Source organism: Elgaria multicarinata, chromosome 4 (genome assembly GCF_023053635.1).
Source record: "Elgaria multicarinata webbii isolate HBS135686 ecotype San Diego chromosome 4, rElgMul1.1.pri, whole genome shotgun sequence".
Classification (NCBI taxonomy): Eukaryota; Metazoa; Chordata; class Lepidosauria; order Squamata; family Anguidae; genus Elgaria; species Elgaria multicarinata.
In genome coordinates this window covers 1,635,051-1,656,105 of record NC_086174.1, presented here as the reverse complement: position 1 = coordinate 1,656,105, position 21,055 = coordinate 1,635,051, and the positions used below count along the sequence as shown (strand labels likewise).

Sequence of the window (21,055 nt, the reverse complement as noted above, 5' to 3'; positions counted from 1 at the left end):
GGCTGACAGGAAAGCTGAGTCAAGAGGAAGGGTCGGGTCGAATAGGAAGAACAGGGAACATGCCCTCCTCGGAAAAGAACCCACACCGAGAAAGAACCCTCTTGCCACTTAGAAAATGCGAAAGCTCGCCATGGAAGGACCGTCCCCAGAGAACATTCGCTAAGCAGCTGCCATAGTGGCGGTCGGAGGAGCTCTGAGCTGGACGGTGCTCCCCTGCCCTTTTAGGCACGCGCAGAGAGGCAGGGATGCCCCCTCGAGTGGAGAAGCAACCTGCCAGCTCCCTGGCCAGAGCTCTAGAGCAGTGGTTCCCAAAGTGGGCGGTGGGATTGCATAGGGGGGCGTTAAGAGGCAAGGGGGCGGCAGGGGGGCGCTTGAGGTGGTCTTTTCGGAGAAGCGCCTCTCCAGAAGGTCCTAAAACCCAGGGACATTTTTATGGGAGAAGGTAGTTTGGTCCCAAGCCATATAGGGGAAGAATCCACACATGTATTAATACTGTTTAAGAAGAGTCCTTTTAACGGTGAATTGAAATGTTTCAAAAGCACCAAAACGCTAATGAGCTCCGGCTATTGGGCAGTATAGAAATGTAATTAATAAATAAATAATGAAGAGACATACCCTGCTTGGTGTGCCACGCCACGCCGGCTGCAAAACAGAGGCGTTCGCTCTCTTTTCCCTCCCTCCCTCGGCAAGCCTGCGGTGGGTGCTTTGGATTTTGAATAAATATTCAATTGATTGTTACTGTTTTGAATTTTATTGTTATTATCTTCCTTAGTGGGTCATTGAAAACCGCTATTCTGAATAATGATTTTTATAGTGTAGTGTAGGGGGCGCTGGGCATGAGTTTGTGGAACCAAGGGGGCGGTGACCTGAAAAAGTTTGGGAACCACTGCTCTAGAGAGTTCCCACTGTTGCTCTTGCGCAGGGACGCAACCCACACGCAGGGCTGCACAGAGACCGCAGAGAACGACAGCCTGGAAGCAGCCGAGGTCCAAGCGCACATTTCTTTATTTCAAGAGCAACGCCGGGTTCTGCAGGACACCGGAGGTGAAGGGAAAGACCCACCGGCTACATGCCTTGCTAAGCGAGCGATGCTCTCGGGTTCCGGGCAAGTATTTTTACAGCGTGGAAACGCAGCTGCACAAAGCGCAAATCCTGACGGAGTTTAAGAGAGAGAACCAAACGCTCAACACAGGTGCACTCAATTACCAAAAAAAAACCCCACCCCAAACTCAACCCCAAACACTACCAGATACGAACATCCTCGGGTCAGTGACTCTGGCTCAAACTGCAAAGCCTTCCAAGAAGGTCTGCCCCAGAGGGAGGCTTCAGGCAGAACTTGCTCTTCTCTGGCATAAGGGCTTTCCGAAGCGTCCTCCTCCCCGACGCCTCCTGGAAAAGCATCCATGGAGTCGGAACCGGCTGCCTGAGAAACCGCTGCAGGACTGCTCTGTCCAGGAAGAAGAGCAGCCCGCCCGCCCGCCCCCTCCTCCTCCTGCTCCTCCTCCTGCTCCCAGGCGCTCGCTGCCCACAATGAAACAAGTACAGAGACTCCCAAGTTCATGTGCTCATTTTTGGCATCAACAGCAAAGCGCTCAGATGTCAAGTTCCACCTTCGTCTCCCGAAAGGAGGGCGCCTTCGCTTACATGAAATCGTCCGAGTCGTTGCCGTCCTGCAGAGGAAAGACACAACAGGGTTTTCCCGGGGATGTTTTAAGGACTGCCGGATCTTACAGGGCGTTGGGCTCCTAATCGCAGAACTTTGCTCTTTTGCTCTGGGTCTGAGTGATCCTAAGCTTCATTGGCTGCCAGTCCAGGTCCGGGCCCGATTCAAAGTGCTGGTATTAACATTTAAAGCCCTAAACAGCTTGGGGCCAGGCTATCTGAAGGAACGCCTCCTCCCATATGTACCTGCCCAGAGCCTAAGGTCATCCTCAGGGGTCCTTCTCCGTGAGCCCCTGCCAAAGGAAGTGAGGCAGGGGGCTACCAGGAGGAGCAGGGCCTTCTCTGCTGTGGCACCCCGGCTGTGGAATGAGCTCCCTAAGGAGGTTTGCTTGGCACCTACATTACATGCTTTTAGACGCCAGGTGAAGAAGACCTTTTTATTCTCCCAGCATTTTAACAGTCTATAAATAAATTTTAACTCGGTGTTTTCAATTGGTAATTTTGCATTGCTGCTGTTTTTATCTGGTTGAGCTTTTATATTGTATTTTATATTATGGTTTTATACTGTTGTTTTATACTTTGAATGTTTTTAATTTTTGTGAATTGCCCAGAGAGCTCCAGCTATTGGGCGGTATAGAAATGTAATAAATAAATAAATAAATAAATAAATCCCCGCGGCCTTGGGCATCTCCAGGAAGGAGGATGTCTAAGCCACACTCTGTCATCCCTCAACCCCTGAATAAGAGGGGTGCCCCACAAAGGGCCATCCCTCTGGAGGTGAGCCTGAGCCTCTTTCCTGGTGGCACCTGGTCCTCAAAAAAGAAAAGGATGTGGCCCCTCACTCACTCAGGTGGGGCAAAGGCAGGAGTGCTGGGCTGACTCCCAGCTCCCCTGGGGTGAGCAGAATCTCAGGCAAGAGGAACAGGCTCACAGCTAGGGGCAGGGAAATGCTAACGGGTCGCGAAGCGCTCCTCTTGAGTAGATCATGGGAGCAGCTGCTTCTCCCCAGGAGGGACAGGACCCTGGGCTGCAGCAGTCAAGAACTCCTCGGCCTCCTGGACGGGTATTCAGCCAGCTGAGCACGCCAGTGTCGCCAGCTGGCCACCCCTCCCTGGGCTCCAGGGGGCAGTGGGGCAAGCTTGCATGCTCCCGGAGCTTGCTGCCGTACCGACTCAGCTCCCACCGTGTCAGGAAGCGGGAGAGAAGGATCCGCTGAGCTGCAGCGTCGCTCTACTACCACGTTTGGAACGGGGAAGGGATTTCCCCTTCGGCCTGGCTGGCCGGTGATCCTGAAGGAGGAAAGAGGCAGCTTCCTTGCCGGCGTGTGTCCGGCTCACTTGCTACCGCCCTCTGGCCAAGTCTTCAAGCAGCGTTGTGCAGCACACCAGGGCTGCCCCTGCCCTCTGGCTTCCTTCCGCACACATGCCTGCGGACCATGGGGGGAAGGGCAGCCCTGAGGGATGGAGGGAGCTGCTCACGGGGAACGGGCAGGCTTGAAGGCCGGCCAAGCTCTCTCCAGCCCAGTGGATCAAGGGGATTCAACTCTCCTCAGCTTTGGGTTGCAAATAAAAGAAAAGGAACAAGCCGGCCACGGTCCAGTCCCATTCTCCCTCCTCGTCTCCTGCTTCCCTGGTTATATGTTACGTTGACGCTGATCTCTTTCGCCAAGCTTGGCTGCCAAAGCATCTAACGATGATCACAGACAAAAAGGGACTCGTGGAGGACGGCCACGTTTGCCACGGGGCTCCCTTTGCATTAGATTGTAAGCCTATGCGGCAGGGTCCTGCTATTTACTGTGTTATCTGTACAGCACCATGTACATTGATGGTGCTATATAAATAAATAATAATAATAATTTGCGCACACACACCCCTGGCAAAGAGTCTGCAGCCAGGTGCCGGCAGTTCCCTTGCCAAGGCAGACGGCAAAGGGAGACCTTAAAGGCACAGATTTCCCCCCATGTGAACCTGGGGATCTGGCGAAGGTAAAGCAGCAGCCCATTCACACTGTCTCATCGCCTGGGATTTCCTTCAGCAAATCCTAAGATCAGTAGTGGGACCAGAGGGAGGACCCCTGCCTGCCCCCTGCGCCCCCCCCCCACTCTCCGCTGTTCCTTTGAGAGAGCAGCTGCCCACAGGAGCATCCAGGACATACCTGATTGGAGGACATGTTCTCTGCCTTCATTAAGGAAGAGTAATTTCTGCAAAAGAAAAGGAAAAGGTGATGAGACAAATTCCTGGAGAAAAAGACGACCAGTGGCTACTAGTCCTGAGCAGAACCAGCGTGCCTATGTACACCAGTTGCTGGGGAACATGGGTGGGAGGGTGCTGTTGCACTCATGTCCTAACCGTGGGTTTCCCCTCGGCAGCTGCTTGGCCACTGTGTGAACAGAACGCTAGACGAGATGGACCCTCGGTCTGATCCAGCATCAGGGCTCTTCTTGGGACATTCCTGAATGAAATGTATTAGATGAGCAGGGAATGGTTGGCCAAGTGGAAAAACCACACTCAGCTCAAAGCCACGCCTGGCACTGAGAAGCGTGACGTGGCTACTAAAGACCGAGAAAACCACTTCTCAGCCACTCCGAAACTGCAAGGGCTGCCCCAAGCTCCGGTAGGCAGGATGGTTTCATTTTTCTCCCCCAGGAGGAAAAAGAGAACGTCTAAGGAAGACTGAGCCAACAGTGAGATATGGCTTCAAGAAAGGCAAATGCTGTTTTGGGCTGCATTAATAAAAGTATAGCTTCCAAATCACGTGAGGTCCTGGTTCCTCTCTATTCGGCCCTGGTTAGGCCTCATCTAGAGTATTGCGTCCAGTTCTGGGCTCCACAATTCAAGAAGGACGCAGACAAGCTGGAGCGTGTTCAGAGAGGGCAACCAGGATGATCAGGGGTCTGGAAACAAAGCCCTATGAAGAGAGACTGAAAGAACTGGGCCTGTTTAGCCTGGAGAAGAGAAGATGGAGGGGAGACATGAGAGCACTCTCCAAATACTTGAAAGGTTGTCACACAGAGGAGGGCCAGGATCTCTTCTCGATCCTCCCAGAGTGCAGGACACGGAATAACGGGCTCAAGTGACAGGAAGCCAGATTCCAGCTGGACATCAGGAAAAACTTCCTGACTGTTAGAGCAGTACGACAATGGAACCAGTGACCTAGGGAGGTTGTGGGCTCTCCCACACTCGAGGCCTTCAAGAGGCAGCTGGAGAACCCTCTGTCAGGGATGCTTTAGTGCGGATTCCTGCATTGAGCAGGGGGTTGGACCCTTGTGGGCCCCTTCCGACTCTGCTATTCTATGATTCTATGACTAGCTGCATGGCCCTAAACCAAAATCACCAGCAATGGAAGCAGTCAAGAAAGCAGTTGCTCGCTCTCTTGGCCCATCAGAGAAAGCCCAGCTGGCAAATGGGAGGGAGACGGAAGGTCTCTGGCCCTCTGAGGGTTCCGTGTGGAGTTCAGAAAGCCCCCAGCCAAGGGCTGGCATCCAAAAGAGTGCCCCGCAGGCCCGTGGGGTTTTTTTGGGGTTTGCCCATGCTGGCAGCACCAAGGCTAGGAGAGCTGCAGAACAGCACCAAATGGAGCATGAAGGGCTGCTGGGGGAAAAAGAGGGGAACAGCCACCCCCACCCCCACCCAGCACAAGCAGACCCTGGCCAATGCTCCCCCCCACCCCGAAATACCAATTTCCTGACAAACATGGGGGCGTTTCTCAGTCCTGTTTCAGCACTCATTAAGTGAAACCACAGACCAACAGCCCAGGGCCGTGGGCACTCTGAGCCGGCCAAGAGCCACCAGGGTTGCAGCCTGGTCAGCAGGAGGCATTCACCCTTGGCCAGTGCCATTCTGCCAAAAGGCAAGCCTGGCCACAAAAGGCAGGCAGACGGTGGGCGGGGAGGGCAAGACAGGCCAGGCTGCTCTAAACCGCTGGGGCCAGGCCAGGGGGGCTCCCCAGCCCGGGAAAGCTGCTCGCCTGCCTACGTCACAAGGCAAAGAGAGAGGGCAACCTCTCTTCAGAGGAGGGCAACCAGGAGGATCAGGGGTCTGGAAACAAAGCCCTGTGAAGAGAGACTGAAAGAACTGGGCCTGTTGAGCCTGGAGAAGAGAAGATGGAGGGGAGACATGAGAGCACTCTTCAAAGACTGAAAAGGTTGTCACACAGAGGAGGGCCAGGATCTCTTCTCGATCCTCCCAGAGTGCAGGACACGGAATAACGGGCTCAAGTTAAAGGAACCCAGATTCCAGCTGGACATCAGGAAAAACTTCCTGACTGTTTCTCCCTCTTCCCTCCTGGACTCCTTTTCCTTGTGTGTCATGTCTTTATTAGACTGTGAGCCTGAGGGCAGGGATTGTCTTTTTTGCTTAGTGTAAGCCGCTCCGAGAGCCTTTTTTGGCTGAGGAGCTGGGTATAAATATGATAAATAAATAATAGAGCAGTACGACAATGGAACCAGTTGCCTAGGGAGGTTGTGGGCTCTCCCACCTTAGAGGCCTTCAAGAGGCAGCTGGACAACCATCTGTCAGGGATGCTTTAGGGTGGATTCCTGCATTGAGCAGGGGGTTGGACTCGATGGCCTTGTAGGCCCCTTCCAACTCTGCTGTTCTATGATTCTATGATCCCCGTCAATGACCCCCGTTGGCCTGAAGAGTCATCAGGCTCCTGGCATAACATAACACCACCGTTATTAAAAAAAAAGCTCTATTTGTGGTCATGTGTAAAGCCAGCAGCATGGGAGGGGAAAACAAACAGGAGCCTGCCGCTCAAGCCCGCCGCTCAAGCAACCAGCCCAGCTCCCTTGGTTTGCTGCTTTTAAAAATCAGCCCTCACCTGTTTGAGAACTGAGCCCAGAGGCCGTTCCCTGCAGCCACTCAGTCAACATCTAGTGGGCAGCCCCCCGCCACCCCCCCTCCGCCCCGCTCACCTCAGCTCCTCCATCTCTTTCTTCTTCTTCACCTCCTCTTTCTCTTTCCGCTTCATCTCTTGGATCTGGGCCTTCTTCTCGTTCCTCTCTTCCCGGTCGCGGCCTTCCTTCTCCGCCTCCAGGTCTGGGAATCGCTCCACTTTGGTCTTCTCCAGCCGGTTCAAGATCTCATTCACTTTCTTCTCCACCGTCAATATCTTGACCTTGGGGCAGGAAAGAACTGTGATCCTTATCATAAATGTAGCTGAAGGAAGGAACGCGCACACACCCCGACTGCTTCAAACGAGGCGCAGGTCTGACCTGGGGCAGCGCCAGCGGCAGAAGCAGGACGCCCCCAGTGGTCACTTGGCTTGGAGAGGCAATATTTGCAAGGATACCAACAGAGGCGAGCGGGTCACCCAAGAGGTGCGATGTTGCGAGGGTCCTGGGCGGCACCTCTCAAGGAGGCAACGACCTAGGTCCGGTCCGAGAGTCCAAAGGATCCCCCAAGCAAGAGCAGGGCTAGACCAAGGCCAGGGGGACCCCCATGTACAACGCCAACACCTCAGAGTCCAACATCCAGGAAAGGCAAGTCCTGGCCTTCCCTCCAGCCGTCTGCTATAGCCCTCACCTTCAACATATTCAGAAACTCTCTCTCTCTCTCTCTCTCTCTCTCTCTCTCTCTCTCTCTCTCTCTCCACCACTTTGATCTTTTTCTCCTTTGTGCTTCCCTCATGTTCTCCACATCCACTGCATGCTCCTCCTGCTTCTCATCTTCGAAGACCTCCACCCAACTGCATTTCCCCTCTTGCCTGGGATCAGCCATGCCTCTGTCAGGTTGGGTCCTCTTTCCAGCTCCCCACGTTCACTCACCTTCAAATCTCATTTGTGCCAAACCTTCAACGCTCTGGAACTATCCTTTACTAGCCCACTTATCCACCTGGGCCTGTTTCATCTGGAGGAGAGTCCAGCTCGCCACAGGTGACCAGGAAGTGGCCGCTTACTCGCCTGCCCTGTAGCCTCACTTGCTCCATGCTGCCTGCTACCCTTTAGCAGAACAGAACGAGGCAAAAGTCACCCAAGTGGTAGCACGGCCATTCCAGCCCATGCCTGGGGCTCCGGGCACAGGCGGAACGGCTGTTTGGCACCCACCTCCGGTATCTGATTGTCACTGGAAAGGCTTCCTCTTTCCTTTTGCCAGGCTCAAGAGGCGACATCACCTGCCCAGGGTAATGCAGGGCCGTCCGCTGAACAGCCACAATACGCCTCCAGGAGGCTGATGATGCAGCCCCCACCACCACCACCCACATTGGTAATTGGACCCTTCCCTCCCTCAGCCCTCGGACTCCAGCCTGAATGACCCTGTGGTGAAGTCACACCTACGGAGGGGAGAGAAATGGAACGCCTCAAAAAGTGACGGATCCACTTGACATTTTTAAGCCGAAAAAGCACCTCTGCAATTTACATGACCTTGAAGGATCATAGAATCATGGAATAGCAGAGCTGGAAGGGGCCCACAAGGCCATCGAGTCCAACCCCCTGCTCAGTGCAGGAATCCACCCTAAAGCATCCCTGACAGAGGGTTGTCCAGCTGCCTCTTGAAGGCCTCTAGGGTGGGAGAGCCCACAACCTCCCTAGGTAACTGATTCCATTGTCGTACTGCTCTGAGAAGCAGAGCTAACCCTGTGGGTCTCATCCTCGCTCCCAGCTAAAAGCCCCTCAGCCCCATTCCTATCACTTCCTATCAGGGTTGCTCCTGGCTTCTTTCAAATCCCTTTGAATGCTAGGTGGCTACTAGAAGGAGGGCTTTCTCCGCTGTGGCACCCCAGTTGTGGAACGAGCTCCCCAGAGAGGTCCGCCTGGCGCCTACACTGTACTCCTTTTGTCGCCAGCTGAAGACCTCTTTATTCTCTCAGTATTTTAACACTTAATTTTAACTTAAATTTAAATTTTACTGTTTTAACTCTGTATTTTAATCTTATATCAATTTTGCTATGTGGTTTTTATCCTGGTTGTGCTTTTCAGACTGTATTTTATATTTGTGCTTTTAACCTGTTGGTTGTTTTATTATGGTTTTAATTTTTGTGAACAGCCCAGAGAGCTTCGGCTATTGGGCGGTATAAAAATGTAATAAATAAATAAATAAATAAATTTATCTTTCCAAAATGTAAGACAGCTAGCATGTTTCTAATCCTCGTGAACTTAAAGAGGCAGCTGGACAACCCTCTGTCAGGGATGCCTTAGGGTGGATTCCTGCATTGAGCAGGGGGTTGGACTCAATGGCCTTAGAGGCCCCTTCCAACTCTGCTATTCCATGATTCTATGAAATAAAAATTCTGAAGACTGGGGAGCTACAAAGCTTGGAAGCAGCCTCCTGCTGAGCCAAACCGCCGGCCCTTCTAGCCCAGCCTGAGATCTCCGGCAAGGGAGCTTTCCCACCCCATTTCTGTGGGTCTGTTCTTTGAGCTGCCCAGCTGGGGAGGACAGAAACTGACCCAGGGACCTCGTCCGTGCAAAACGAGCGCTCTTCTGCCGAGCTAAGGTGGATGACCCAGAGCCTGCAGTCCCCTGAGCCTCCCCAGGAACCCAGTGCCGGCCCCCTGGAAAAGAAGGGGTGGGTTGCAGCAGTGGTGACGGCTGGCCAGAGGCGGTGGTCAAGGTGGGCCTTCATCCACCTGCCCGCCCCCACTGCTCCCCAGCCCCCCTATGTGCCTAAGGGAGCAAACCTAGGCCTGAAGAGAGTCTTACAGCTGGGACTGCAGAGAACTGTAGGGCTTTTCCCTGCCTAAACAGGCACAGGATTGTGCCCTAAGCCTCACCCGCCCGCCCTTCCTCTACTTTTGTTACCCCAACCTCTAACAAAAAGGCACCACTTGCTTCCCTAACCTAAGGGCAGCAATTAGGATGAAGAGCACAAACTAAGTACACCGATGGGATTTTGCGTTAATCGGCAGAATTGATTCTAAATGTCGGAACCGTGAGCATCGGGCACTAAAACAGAATACTAGAGCCCCGGGGGCGACCAGGCCATAAAGCGAGGGTGGATGAAGGAAGGCGCCTGTGCCCACCCAGCTGCTGCCACCGACGGGGAAACGGCTGCTGCCCAGTCAGCTCTTACGGCTTCTCAAACGAGGTCATCCACTGGGTGAGAACGCTTCTATCTACGGGAGGTGAGTAACGAACTCCTTGCTAGTGCTAACACAGATCTCCACAGCCACCCCCGGGGGCCTCCCACGCAGGGCACAGCTGCAGCCTCCCTGCAGAGAGGGCCATGGGGAGGGGGAAGGGGAGGAGGAGGAGGAGGAGGAAGACACTTACGTCCTTCTGCCGGTGAAAACCAATCTGCCCCACGTCCATGTCTGCCGTTTTCTTCAGGTTGGCCCACGAGGTGTACACCACGTTGACGTTGTTCATTTTGCAGCCTAAAGAAGAGAGCCGTTTCATTCAGCAAGGGCTGCTTGTCTAGCTAATATCACTGGCGCTGGGTTTTATCCTGAGGACCAACTTTATTTCCCCCACCTCCATCCCTTTCATTGCTGACATGCTTTGCAAGCCTCTTTGTTTATTTATTTATTAAATTTATATACTGACCCATAGGCAAGGCTCTAAGGGCGGTTTACAAAAGTTAAAAACAGTGAACGTTAAAAAGTATACCAAATTTAAAACCATCAAAAATAGAAAAACAACAGTATAAAACAACAGTATCCATTTAAACAACAGCAGTTCTGGGGTCCATTAAAAACAAACTTAGCAGATGTTGTTAAATGCTGTTAAATGCCTGGGAGAAGAGAAAGGTCTTGACCTGGAGCTGAAAAGATAACAATGTTGGCGCCAGGCAACCCTTATTGGGGAGATCATTCCATAATTGGGGGGCCACCACTGAAAAGGCCCTCTCTCCCTTGTCGCCACGCCTAACGCTCAGGATGAGGCAGAAGAAAAATAAACCCAAAAAAAACAGGATGATAAAGAGGGCCCTGTGCTGTCGCCTCGGACATGGTTGCCCAAATAGCTCCTCTATAAGACGTCTCAGTGTCTTAAGTCAGGTGCCACCAAGACCTCCTTCGCATTTCTACGTGGGGCTGCCTTTGAAGACGGTTCGGAAGCTGCAGCTCGTGCAAAATGCAGCGGCCAGATTGATTTCGGGAACCAGAAGGTTCAACCATATAACACCTGCTCTGGTCCGCTTGCACTGGCTGCCTGTATGTTTCCGAGCCCAATTCAAGGTGCCGGTTTTGACCTACAAAGCCTTACGTGGCTTGGGACCACAATACCTGGCGGAACGCCTCTCTCGACGTGAATATACCCGGTCACTACGTTCAACATCTAAGGTTCTCCTCCGGGTGCCTACGCCGAGAGAGGGTCGGAGTGTGGCAATGAGGGACAGGGCCTTTTCGGTGGTGGCCCCCAGACTGTGGAATGATCTCCCTGATGAGGCTCGCCTGGCTCCAATGCTGCTATCTTTCCGCCGCCAGGTTAAGACTTTCCTCTTTGCCCAGGCATATGGCCAGCACATCTTAATCACCCACATGTTTAGTTTTTTTTTAACGGTTTTTAATGCTTTATGTGTGTATGTTCTGTGTTTTAGAATTTTAAATTTTGTATACTTGTTTTTATCTTAATTTTAGAATCTCTGTAAACCGCCCAGAGAGCCCTGGCTATGGGGGCGGTATATAAGTGAAATAAAATAAAATAAATAAATAAATAAATAAATTTCTCAACTTCAAAGGCCTTCCCTACCTTCCCCCACCCGGAACCCACGCAGTTTGTCGCTGTGAGGACGCAATTCACGCAAAGCCTGACCTTGGATGCTGTTGGCCTTCACAAGGTGTGCACAATCTATCAAGACCTCCTTCGGGATATCATCCATCGTCTGCCCCTAAAATGAGCCAAAGTGGATGTGAGCATCCTGTGTGGCGGAATGGGGCAAAAAGCATGCTGGGGAAAGGCAAACAAACATAGTTCTGGGGCCCCTGCCTTGAACCCCTTCATGAGGATAGTTGCATTCATCCGTCACAGCAAAAATAACAGCCTTGCAGTCCCTTAAATACTGACATATTCACTAGGGCATAGATGCTTTCACAGACTGGATCCATTTTATCAGAGGCCGCTGATGAAAACGCACGCCATAGTAAACGTATTACTTTAATGTATTAAAGGGCTTTTTGTTAATTTTGCATTAATCAAGCCTTTGAATGGTTTTAACTTTTGTGAACCGCCCAGAGAGCTTCGGCGATTGGGCGGTATAGAAATGCAAGAAATAAATCAAATAAATTACAGCAGCCTCCATCCCATATCTTGCCTCCATCCCATATGACTGGTGCTGGGGGGGGGGGCAGGAGGGGGGCGATGGGACTGACTGACTTTGTGATCCAGGTGGGAGTGAGCTGACCCTGAGATTTCCCCGCTCTCATGGAGTTGCTACACTAGGCCAACTGTAAGCTTCCAGGGCTCAAAGGCACCTCCACAGGGCATCTAGACAGAGAGAGCTAAGAAACCACACAACAAGGCCGGCGTACGGCTTCCCTTTAAACCCTAGAATTCATGCCCTCTCCTGCTAGAACAGCCTTCCTCAACCTGGGGAGCTCCAGATGTGTTGGACTACAACTCCCAGAATGCCCCAGCCTGGCTGGGGCATTCTGGGAGATGTAGTCCAACACATCTGGAGCGCCCCAGGTTGAGGAAGGCTGTGCTAGAACATGATCCAATGTTACCTGGGGGATGGAGGATGGGGGATCTTCCCATTTTCTTGTTCTCCTTTCTGAAGTGGCTGTAAGGCTCACCTTCAAGTGGCAGACGCCCTGCTTTGCATGCAGCGGGTCCCAGGTTCGACCTCCAGCATCTCCAGGTAGGGCAGAAAGAACTCCTGCCTCAAACCCCGAGAGCTGCTGCCAGCCCGTGTTGACAATACCAGGCTAGATGGACTCAGTATAAGGCATAGCCTTCTGTTCCTGCGCTTCCATTTATTTTTAGCGTTTGCAAATTGCCTGCGCGCTAAATATGGCGAGGGAGCCTCTAAAACTTCCGCTTGCAGCCCCCGAAGACCACATAAGGCCTGGTGAGGCTGCCCAGAGGCCTCCGCCCTTCCTTCCCTTCTCCATTGCTAATGGCTCCCGGCTGGCGCACTGCCTTGTGGTATTCTGCACAGCATGTCAGCAGCACATGACGGCTGGAGCCCCCAAAGTGACAGCCCGCCCCCACCCCACCCCACCCCATAACTGAATAGTGTCACGGTGAAGGGGTGCACAGAAGAAGCAGAGCTGGGCGGTTACCTTGTGTAGCCGGAGGTACACGTGCGCGGAAGAGAGCTTGTCCACATGAAACCTACACAACACAGCACAGATTTGACTGAAGCGATGGTTCAATCCCAAAGAAACGTTTCCATTCACGCGGCCCTAAGATGCTGGCCGCCACCTGGGTGTGAGCATTTTAAAGCATGTGTATTTTGATAGTAGGGGAAGGAATTTTGTATGGCTTATCGTGCTCACATCTCTGAGCAAACCTTCACATAGCCTGAAGAGGAGGAGATTGAAAGGCTGGAGGAAGCAGCTGCTGAAACAGCAAATATTTCATTTGGGTAAGAACACAGATATAAGGGCCCAGCGCTCCCTCTAGCGATCCTGAGGCAAACAGCATCACGACTAATGAGACCAGGGTTTAAGCGTACCTTTACAAGGTCATCTGCTAGTCATTCCCACCCACAAGGAATAAGACCAATTCATGAACCAACATCCAACAGATGTTTACATTTTCCGGATCTTCCAGTGGCTAAGACTTATCCACAAACCTGGGAGATCTGTCCAGTTGCTCAGCTACACATACAGCGGGGGAAATTGATAACTTGGGTTCTAAAACAATGAATCCATGTCAGTTGCCATGGATGTACCAGGGACAATAAATAAATAAATCCTTAAATGTTCTCCGTACACACATACATGCGCACGTGGAGTCACCCGACTGGATCAGACACAAGGTTCATCCACTCCAAAAACTTCTTTCCAACAGTAGCCCACCAGATGCCCCTGGAAAATCCACAGGCAGGCCAAGGAGGAAATCGTCTTTCACTACTGCATGCTCCCCAGAGCAACCAGTCCTCAAGAGGCTTCCTGCCTCCGAAGTTGGAGGTTTCATTTAACTGGCACAAATACAATTGCCCGTAATCTAGCCTTCCGTGTCCTGATTCATCCACAACTCACTCTACACAGGGGCTTGAAAGAGGCAGCACTTAGAAGTGGACCGCGTCCAGACAGCAGAGGCTGGAATGAATATTGTTAGCCTTTAAAGTGCCACTAGGCTCTTTGTTGTTCTAGGACTGAGGAAAAGAACCTTAATGGGTCTACAGGAAGGAATGAAAGCACATGCAGGCTTGGTGGCTCTTAGCCTGGTCCTCGTGGAACCCATCCTGCCAGAGCAAAGGCTGAGATCTTGAAACCACTTCATTAAAACAGATGTCTGGAATCAGAAAGGAGAAGAAAGGAGATGAATTTGGTTTGGGGTCAGGTTATTTGAAGGAACGCCTCGTCCCATATGTACCTGCCCGGACCTTAAGATCATCTACAAGGGCCCTCCTCCATGAGCCCCTGTCGAAGGAAGTGAGGCAGGTGGCTACTAGGAGGAAGGCCTTCTCCGGTGTGGCACCCTGGTTGTGGAATGAGCTCCCCAGAGAGGTCCGCCTGGCACCTACACTGTACTCTTTTCGTTGCCAGCTGAAGACCTTTTTATTCTCTCAGTATTTTAACACTTAATTTTAACTTAAATTTAAACTTTACTGTTCTAACTCTGTATTTTAATCTTATATCAATTTTGCTGCGTGGCTTTATCCTGGTTGTGCTTTTGATACTGTATTTTGTATTTGTGTTTTTAACCTGTTGGTTGTTTTATTATGGTTTTAATGTTTGTGAACTACCCAGGGAGCTTCAGCTATTGGGCGGTATAAAAATGTAATAAATAAATAAATAAATGCCAATAAACCGAAGCTCAAAGATAAGACTTAAGGACTCCTGGCTGGTGTAACAGCGTTGCTCTCAGTCTATAATGTGACTTAATGCTGCTGCTGGTTTTGCTTTTTACTCCATCACCAGCTCCTGCCCTTTTTAATTGTTGTCATTTCATTGTGGTTTTATTAATTTATTATTTATTTGTTTACAATATTTATACACCGCTCCATGTCTACAAAAGAATCTGGAGTGGTGAACAGTAAAAAAAGAAAGAAGATTAAAAACAGTTTTGTATTGTTTGCTGCCTTGCGTGTGATTTAGAGACGGAATGTAATATTTTAAATAAATCAAAAACAGGTAATACAAAGGAGTCTCATTGATTCAAGCAGGGTGTTTCATTCAGAAAAGAAGTGTTAAACAGAATAGCTCTGGCCAAGGTTGTTTGTTTAGTGTAGATCAGCCTTCCTCAACCTGGGGCGCTCCGGATGTGTTGGACTACAACTCCCAGAATGCCCCAGCCAGCTGGCTGGGGCATTCTGGGAGATGCAGTCCAACACATCTGGAGCGCCCCAGGTTGAGGAAGGCTGGTGTAGATGGATCTATTGATGAATCCACTGAGGTACCACGGAAAGTCATCAACATTTGAACATTTGGAACCTCCATCTTTTGGACTAGCCCAGCCACTACTTTCCATGTGAAGGAAAAAGTCCATTTGTCTGCCAGGAATCTAATGATTCAAAGCTCACATCCCTGAGCAGACATGAAACCAGCTGAGCTTGGATTAAAGAGAAAATATAAGGAAGGATATTCCAACAATAGACATAATTTGGCAAGACAACAAAACTGCAACTGGAGTTGGGAAAACTGTTATTATTGGGAGCTTTTTAGAAAAAGAAACAGAACACGACAACGGCAAATGGGCGAATGCCCCTCCATTTTTAAATCAACAACAATTTTAAAAAAAACCCTTCCTGATGTAGAAAACAAGGAAATCAAGATTCTGGCCTCTGACGTTGTTGTTGTTTTTATCAGCACAAAGGATGCTTTTTCTTTTTTCTGTTTTGCATGGCGTAGTATTTGCTGAACAAGTAGAATCATAGAATTATAAAATCATGGAATAGCAGAGTTGGAAGGGGCCTACAAGGCCATCGAGTCCAACCCCCTGCTCAATGCAGGAATCCACCCTAAAGCATCCCTGACAGATGGTTGTCCAGCTGCCTCTTGAAGGCCTCTAGGGTGGGAGAGCCCACAACCTCCCCAGGTACATCAGCATTACTAGGGCTGGGGGGGAGGGATTCATTTCACAGCCAAAGGACCATCACTACACACACAGAGGCTCCCTTCGGTACTTACCAAACATCTTCAGGCCAGCCATATTTTATTAGGTCTTCATCTACAAGAAAAAGCAAAGCTATTAGTGAGCAGAGAGGATTTCCGGCCCCCTCTCAAGAGTCCATTTTTTAATTTATTTATTACATTTCTATACTGCCCAATAATAATATTCTTTTTCTTCGACTGGCTAACATGACTATCAAGGGCACCCCCTTGAAGTGGGCAATCTCTTTCACTGTGTGCAGAGCTGCTCCTGGGTGTGAACACTGGGCACACACATTTGGGCACCTGCCTAGGAAAGATGCTTCTTGTTTCTACAACTGTTCTGCTTAAAGGGGGTTTTCAGTCTGACTCTCTGGCTCCATTAAATGACAGATACATCAGAAATGCTATGAATCCAATAGTAAAAAATTGGAAAGTAGCCCAGCTGGACCTCTAAGGCTTATCTAATAGCAACAGCCAGTGTGTTCTTAGAGAAGGTGCACAGCTTATTCCAAGTTCAATATTTTAACAAAAGCAGGTTTAAACACAAAATCTATAAAACTGACCCCATCTTGTCAGGCACGTCCACAGACTTACTTTCATATTTATCTTTTCCCATATAAATTGTGTAAGCGGCAGGAACAACTGAGGGGGAGAGAAAGGAAACAATATGAACCAGTATTTCATATCAGATGTACTTGCTGAAAGAGCTGAAATACCACTAATCTATTGCAGCCCTTTCCTGGGGGCAGGACCACTGGAACCCAAGCAAGGTTTGCTCTAGCTCAGAGGGTTCTGACATTCATAGAATGATAGAATAGCAGAGTTGGAAGGGGCCTACAAGGCCATCGAGTCCAACCCCCTGCTCAATGCAGGAATCCACCCTAAAGCATCCCTGACAGGTGGCGCTCCAGCTGCCTCTTGAAGGCCTCGAATGTGGGAGAGCCCACAACCTCCCTAGGTCACTGATTCCATTGTCGTACTGCTCTAACAGTCAGGAAGTTTTTCCTGATGTCCAGCTGGAATCTGGCTTCCTTTAACTTGAGCCCGTTATTCCATGTCCTGCACTCTAGGAGATGGGTACTTTCAGATGGGCTTCAAATGATCACACTGAAGATGCCAAGGGTGATTTTAGGCAGGCCAGTCCTCATATCAAAGCTTAACATTTCCTCTTAAGATTGTTCTGAGGAGAAAAAGGGAAACGCCATATACACTGTTTTGACTGTCTTGTAGAAAGGAAGGGATGTAAATGCAATAAAAAGAAATAAACTGTCAAAATACTGCAGGTAAGGGTGAGGAGATGGCCGCCTGGCAAGACCAGGAACACAGGCCTTCCTGCAGAAGGGGGCCAGAAGGAGACAAGTAAAAGGGAAGGTGCCTGTATTTTATTTTATTCAGTTTATACCATACTTTTTGACTTCCAGACCCCCAAAACAATTATGAACACATATAGATCTCTTTCTTTCTCTCCCTCTCTCTCTCACACACACACACGTGTATGAGGCAGGGGGAAATTTGCAGAGGGGAGTGAGAGGAACCACAATTAAATGACACTTTTGAGGATAGGTTTGCCAGCAATTTTTGCCACATAATTGGGCGATGTTTCAACCACTGTATTTATTTACTTGAAGTGTTTTTATGCTGCTTCTCAGCCAAAATGGCTCCCAGAGCAGCTTTCATATAATCTGTGTTGTTGTTTTTTAAAAAAATGACAGTCCCTGCCCACAGGTTTACAATGTAAAAAGACAGGATGCAAAAGGGGGGGAAATCAGGTAGTCTTTTGCACAGGGCTGGTGGAACGGGGGCCCTGCCTCCCACGCTCATCTCCCTCAGTACAGCCTGCTGGAATGGCTGCTGGTGGTGGTGACAGTTGAGGGAGGATTTCTGCCTGGGATCCAGCAATGTTGTTTCACATTCCAATGAAAAGCTAAATGAAGCTGCATTTATTTGAGATATCTCTGTAGTACCTTTCCGGCAGAACTCAGGAAGCAAAACAAACATGAACAAAATCCATATGCATTATTATTATTATTATTATTATTATTATTTGTATCCCGCCTTTTGCCCAATACTGGGCCTCAAGGCGGTCTTACAAAGTTTAAAACATACATTTTAAAACCTAGGAAAAGAAATGCTTAAAAAAAAAGGTTTAAAATACACAACAAAATTATAAGTCATTAACTTAGATGGAGGACCAAATTACTCTCCAGAGGCCTGCTGGAATGAACAAGTTTTAGCCTGCTTCCGAAACATCCACATCCCGTGCCCAGCCAGGGGCCTCCAAATGTGCGGGACTACAACGCCCATCATTCCCAGCCTGCACAATGGCCGTGCCTGGAGGGCGCCAGGTTGGGCCAGGCTGCCCCATTCCCTCTGCAGAAGCCCAAGGAAAGGCCTGCGAGTGGGCTGAGTGCAGATCCTGCCAGCGGTCCTCCCTCGCTCGCTCTCCCATCGCAAGCTCCTCGGGGCAGGGACCTGCCGCCTTCTTCTCGCTCATACGGTACCAAGGAGGGTTCAATAAGCAGCCCGAAAGAGGGGGGGGCGAGGGGCGCTGTGGGCGTGGCCTACGCCCCCCCCCTCCGGTCCTTACCGTTGGACGTGAAGTAGAACACCATGGCAACGGGCCGCGGGGGGGTCTCCTTCGCGTCCGTCAGGGGGACGAAAGCCAGAGACACTCACGGGCGGCCAGCGACTTCCGGTTCGAGAGAGCGCTCCACGCTCCAATGCCCGGAAGTGACGCACCCAAGGCGCCTTGCCCCTAGAGATAAGAAAAACTTATAGAGGCGCCCACGCACTTCGGCCTTCCCAGAGTGTACGGAAAGCGAGAGACTGAGCGGTTGGGTTAAACCAAGGAGACCTGGATTCAAGTCCTCCCAGCCAGGACTCTCACTCGGGCCGGCCTTTTAGCCTAACCTACCTCACAGGATTGTTGTGAGGAAGAACTATGTACGGCGCCCCCCCCCCGCTCCTTAGAAGGGTGATGAAAATCAAATTAATAGTCATAATTAGCAACATAGAGAGGCAGAGGATAGAGAGGCGCCCATAACAGAAGCGTCGTCAGTACGATGGAAGCTAAAGCCTGCGTGCTATTCTATTTCCTAGCTCTATGGTTCCTGCTAGACGCGAAAGCTCAAACTCTATGTCTCCCTGCAGTCACACACTTCCGGTTGCATGCCTCCCTGTGCGGGGCAAGAGTGGTAGAAGGGCTCCCATTTCATTATTTATTTATTTATTTATTTAGATTATTTATATACCGCTCCCCATTGAAAAATTTCGGAGCGGTGTACAAGATAAAATGAAAATAAAAACAGAATAAAACAGTTAAAACAAAATTTAAAAGAAGCAAAAACAGAGATCCAAGGCTGCATGTTAAAGAAAGGCTTCTTGGAATAAAGATGTTTTCAGGAGGCACCGGAAGGAGTACAAGGTTGGTGCCTGCCTGACCTCCAGAGGCAGGGAATTCCACAGGAGGGGCGCCACCACGCTGAAGGCTCTTCCCCTGGTGGATTCCAATCAGAGGATGGATCTAGGTGGAACCACCAGGAGCAGGCCCTTGGATGACCTCAGTGACTGGGTAGGTTGGTAAGGGAGAAGGCAGAGCTCTCTCAGGTATCCTGGTCCCAAGTTGTTTAGGGCTTTGTACACAAGTACAAGAACCTTAAACCTGGCCCGGTGGCGAATAGGCAGCCAGTGCAGTTCCCTCAGCAGAGGAGTTACATGCTGGAAAGGGGCAGCTCCGGACAACAGCCGAGCTGCAGCATTCTGCACGAGCTCCACCTTCCAGAGCAGCTTCAAGGGCAGCCCCACATAGAGTGTGTTGCAGTAATCCAAGTTTGAGGTTACCAATGCCTGTACCACCGTGGCCAAGCGATCCCTGTCCAGGAGAGGCTGTAGTTGGCGAACCAGCCGAAGCCGTGGTGGTTACTTGAGCCTCCAACGACAGAAATGGGTCTAAGAGCACCCCCAAACTTCGAACGTGTTCTTTCAGAGGCAGAGCAACCCCATCCAGAACAGGCCCTGAGCCTCCTTCCCGGACTCGGGAACCGCTCGCCCACAGGGCTTCCGTCTTGCCAGGATTCAGTCTCAGTTTATGGGCCCTCATCCAGCCCATTACTGAGTCTAGGCACTGGTCCAGAACCTGCACAGCCTCACCTGATACAGTTGTCACAGGGAGATAGAGCTGCGTGTCATTAGCGTATTGATGGCATTTAGCTCCAAATCCCCTAATGACCGCTCCCAACGGCTTCATATAGATGTTAAATAACATTGGGGACAAGATGGTGCCCTGCGGCACCCCATAGCTCAATTGCCAGGAGGCCGAAGACAGTAAAAATCACAGTAACAGACAGGGGAGGGAGGGGAAAAGCCAACCGGGGTAGGGGGTATTAAAACTAAAATATAGACTAGTATGACCATGCTACGATTGAAAAGCTTTCGAGAAAAGACTACTAGCCCTGATGGTTGTGTGCCATCTCCAGTATTTGAGGCAGTAAGCCTGTGTGCACCAGTTGCTGGGGAACATGGGTGGAAGGGTGCTGTTGCACCATGTCCTGCCTTGTTGGTCCCTGGCCGATGGCTGGTTGGCCCCTGTGTGAACACAGCGCTGGGCAGGATCTACACTTTAAAGCACTTTATAACCGTTTTGATGACTGTTGGGGCCCTGGGCACACTCTACATACAGTTGTCAAAACTGTTATAAAGCGGTTTAAAGCAGTAGTGTAGACTAGATGGACCCATCAGGGCACTTCTTAAGTTCTTACAAATAGCCCACCTAGAAACTACAACTCCCACAGTGCTTTGCGCCAGCCGGGGTCTTCTCATCCGGACTTCTTTCCTCGCGGCAAAGTTTGTTGACATGCCGGGTGGATCCTCCTATTGGCCCGGAGCCAGCGGAAGGCGGGCTTACTTTTTCCACCTTTCTGAGGGAGCTAACTTAGCTAATGGCTACTCGCTGAGCCAGTGATCGTCGAGCCTTGCAGGAATGATCGCCAGGTTGACCAATGGGGGCCAAGGGGAGGAAGGCGCGCGCGGGGAGAGATTCGAACCGGGCAGTTGCGGCGTGAGGGAAAAGGGAGGCGAGGCGGCTTTTCTCCCCGTTCCTGAGGTAAAAAGTGAGCCGGGGGTGGGGGGAAGTAGCTGGATCGGGACGAGGAGGCCCTTCCTTCCTTCCTTCCTTCCTCGAGACTGAGGGGCGGATCTCCGTCGGGGGCTGAGAGGCGAGATGTCGCGGAGTTCAAGTCTTTTAGGGGGA

General features: G+C 50.7%; 2 protein-coding genes across 2 annotated transcripts in view; both read right to left on the bottom strand.

The window, feature by feature from the left end:
• CLU (clusterin) overlaps positions 1 to 21,055 on the bottom strand; it is a 445,162-nt gene that overhangs the window by 112,729 nt on the left and 311,378 nt on the right. The gene's annotated exons all lie outside the window — the stretch shown is intronic.
• On the bottom strand, positions 1,557 to 18,504 carry CCDC25 (coiled-coil domain containing 25). Its single transcript, XM_063123708.1, has 9 exons — positions 18,395 to 18,504; positions 16,402 to 16,449; positions 15,844 to 15,883; positions 12,826 to 12,877; positions 11,357 to 11,432; positions 9,875 to 9,978; positions 6,578 to 6,780; positions 3,817 to 3,862; positions 1,557 to 1,670 (listed from the first exon to the last, which is right to left on the bottom strand). Exons 1-9 carry the CDS (start codon positions 18,417 to 18,419, stop codon positions 1,641 to 1,643), a joined length of 624 nt encoding a protein of 207 aa, XP_062979778.1. The 5' UTR covers positions 18,420 to 18,504; the 3' UTR covers positions 1,557 to 1,640.

Excerpts from the sequence above, each read along its gene's own strand:
- CCDC25 (XM_063123708.1), bottom strand. The coding sequence starts at position 18,419 with ATGGTGTTCTACTTCACGTCCAACG. Across the intron at positions 3,863-6,577 it reads AAAGAGATGGAGGAGCTGAG|AAATTACTCTTCCTTAATGA; the intron begins GTGAGCGGGGCG and ends TTTCTTTTGCAG. Across the intron at positions 1,671-3,816 it reads AGAACATGTCCTCCAATCAG|GACGGCAACGACTCGGACGA; the intron begins GTATGTCCTGGA and ends TTTCCTCTGCAG.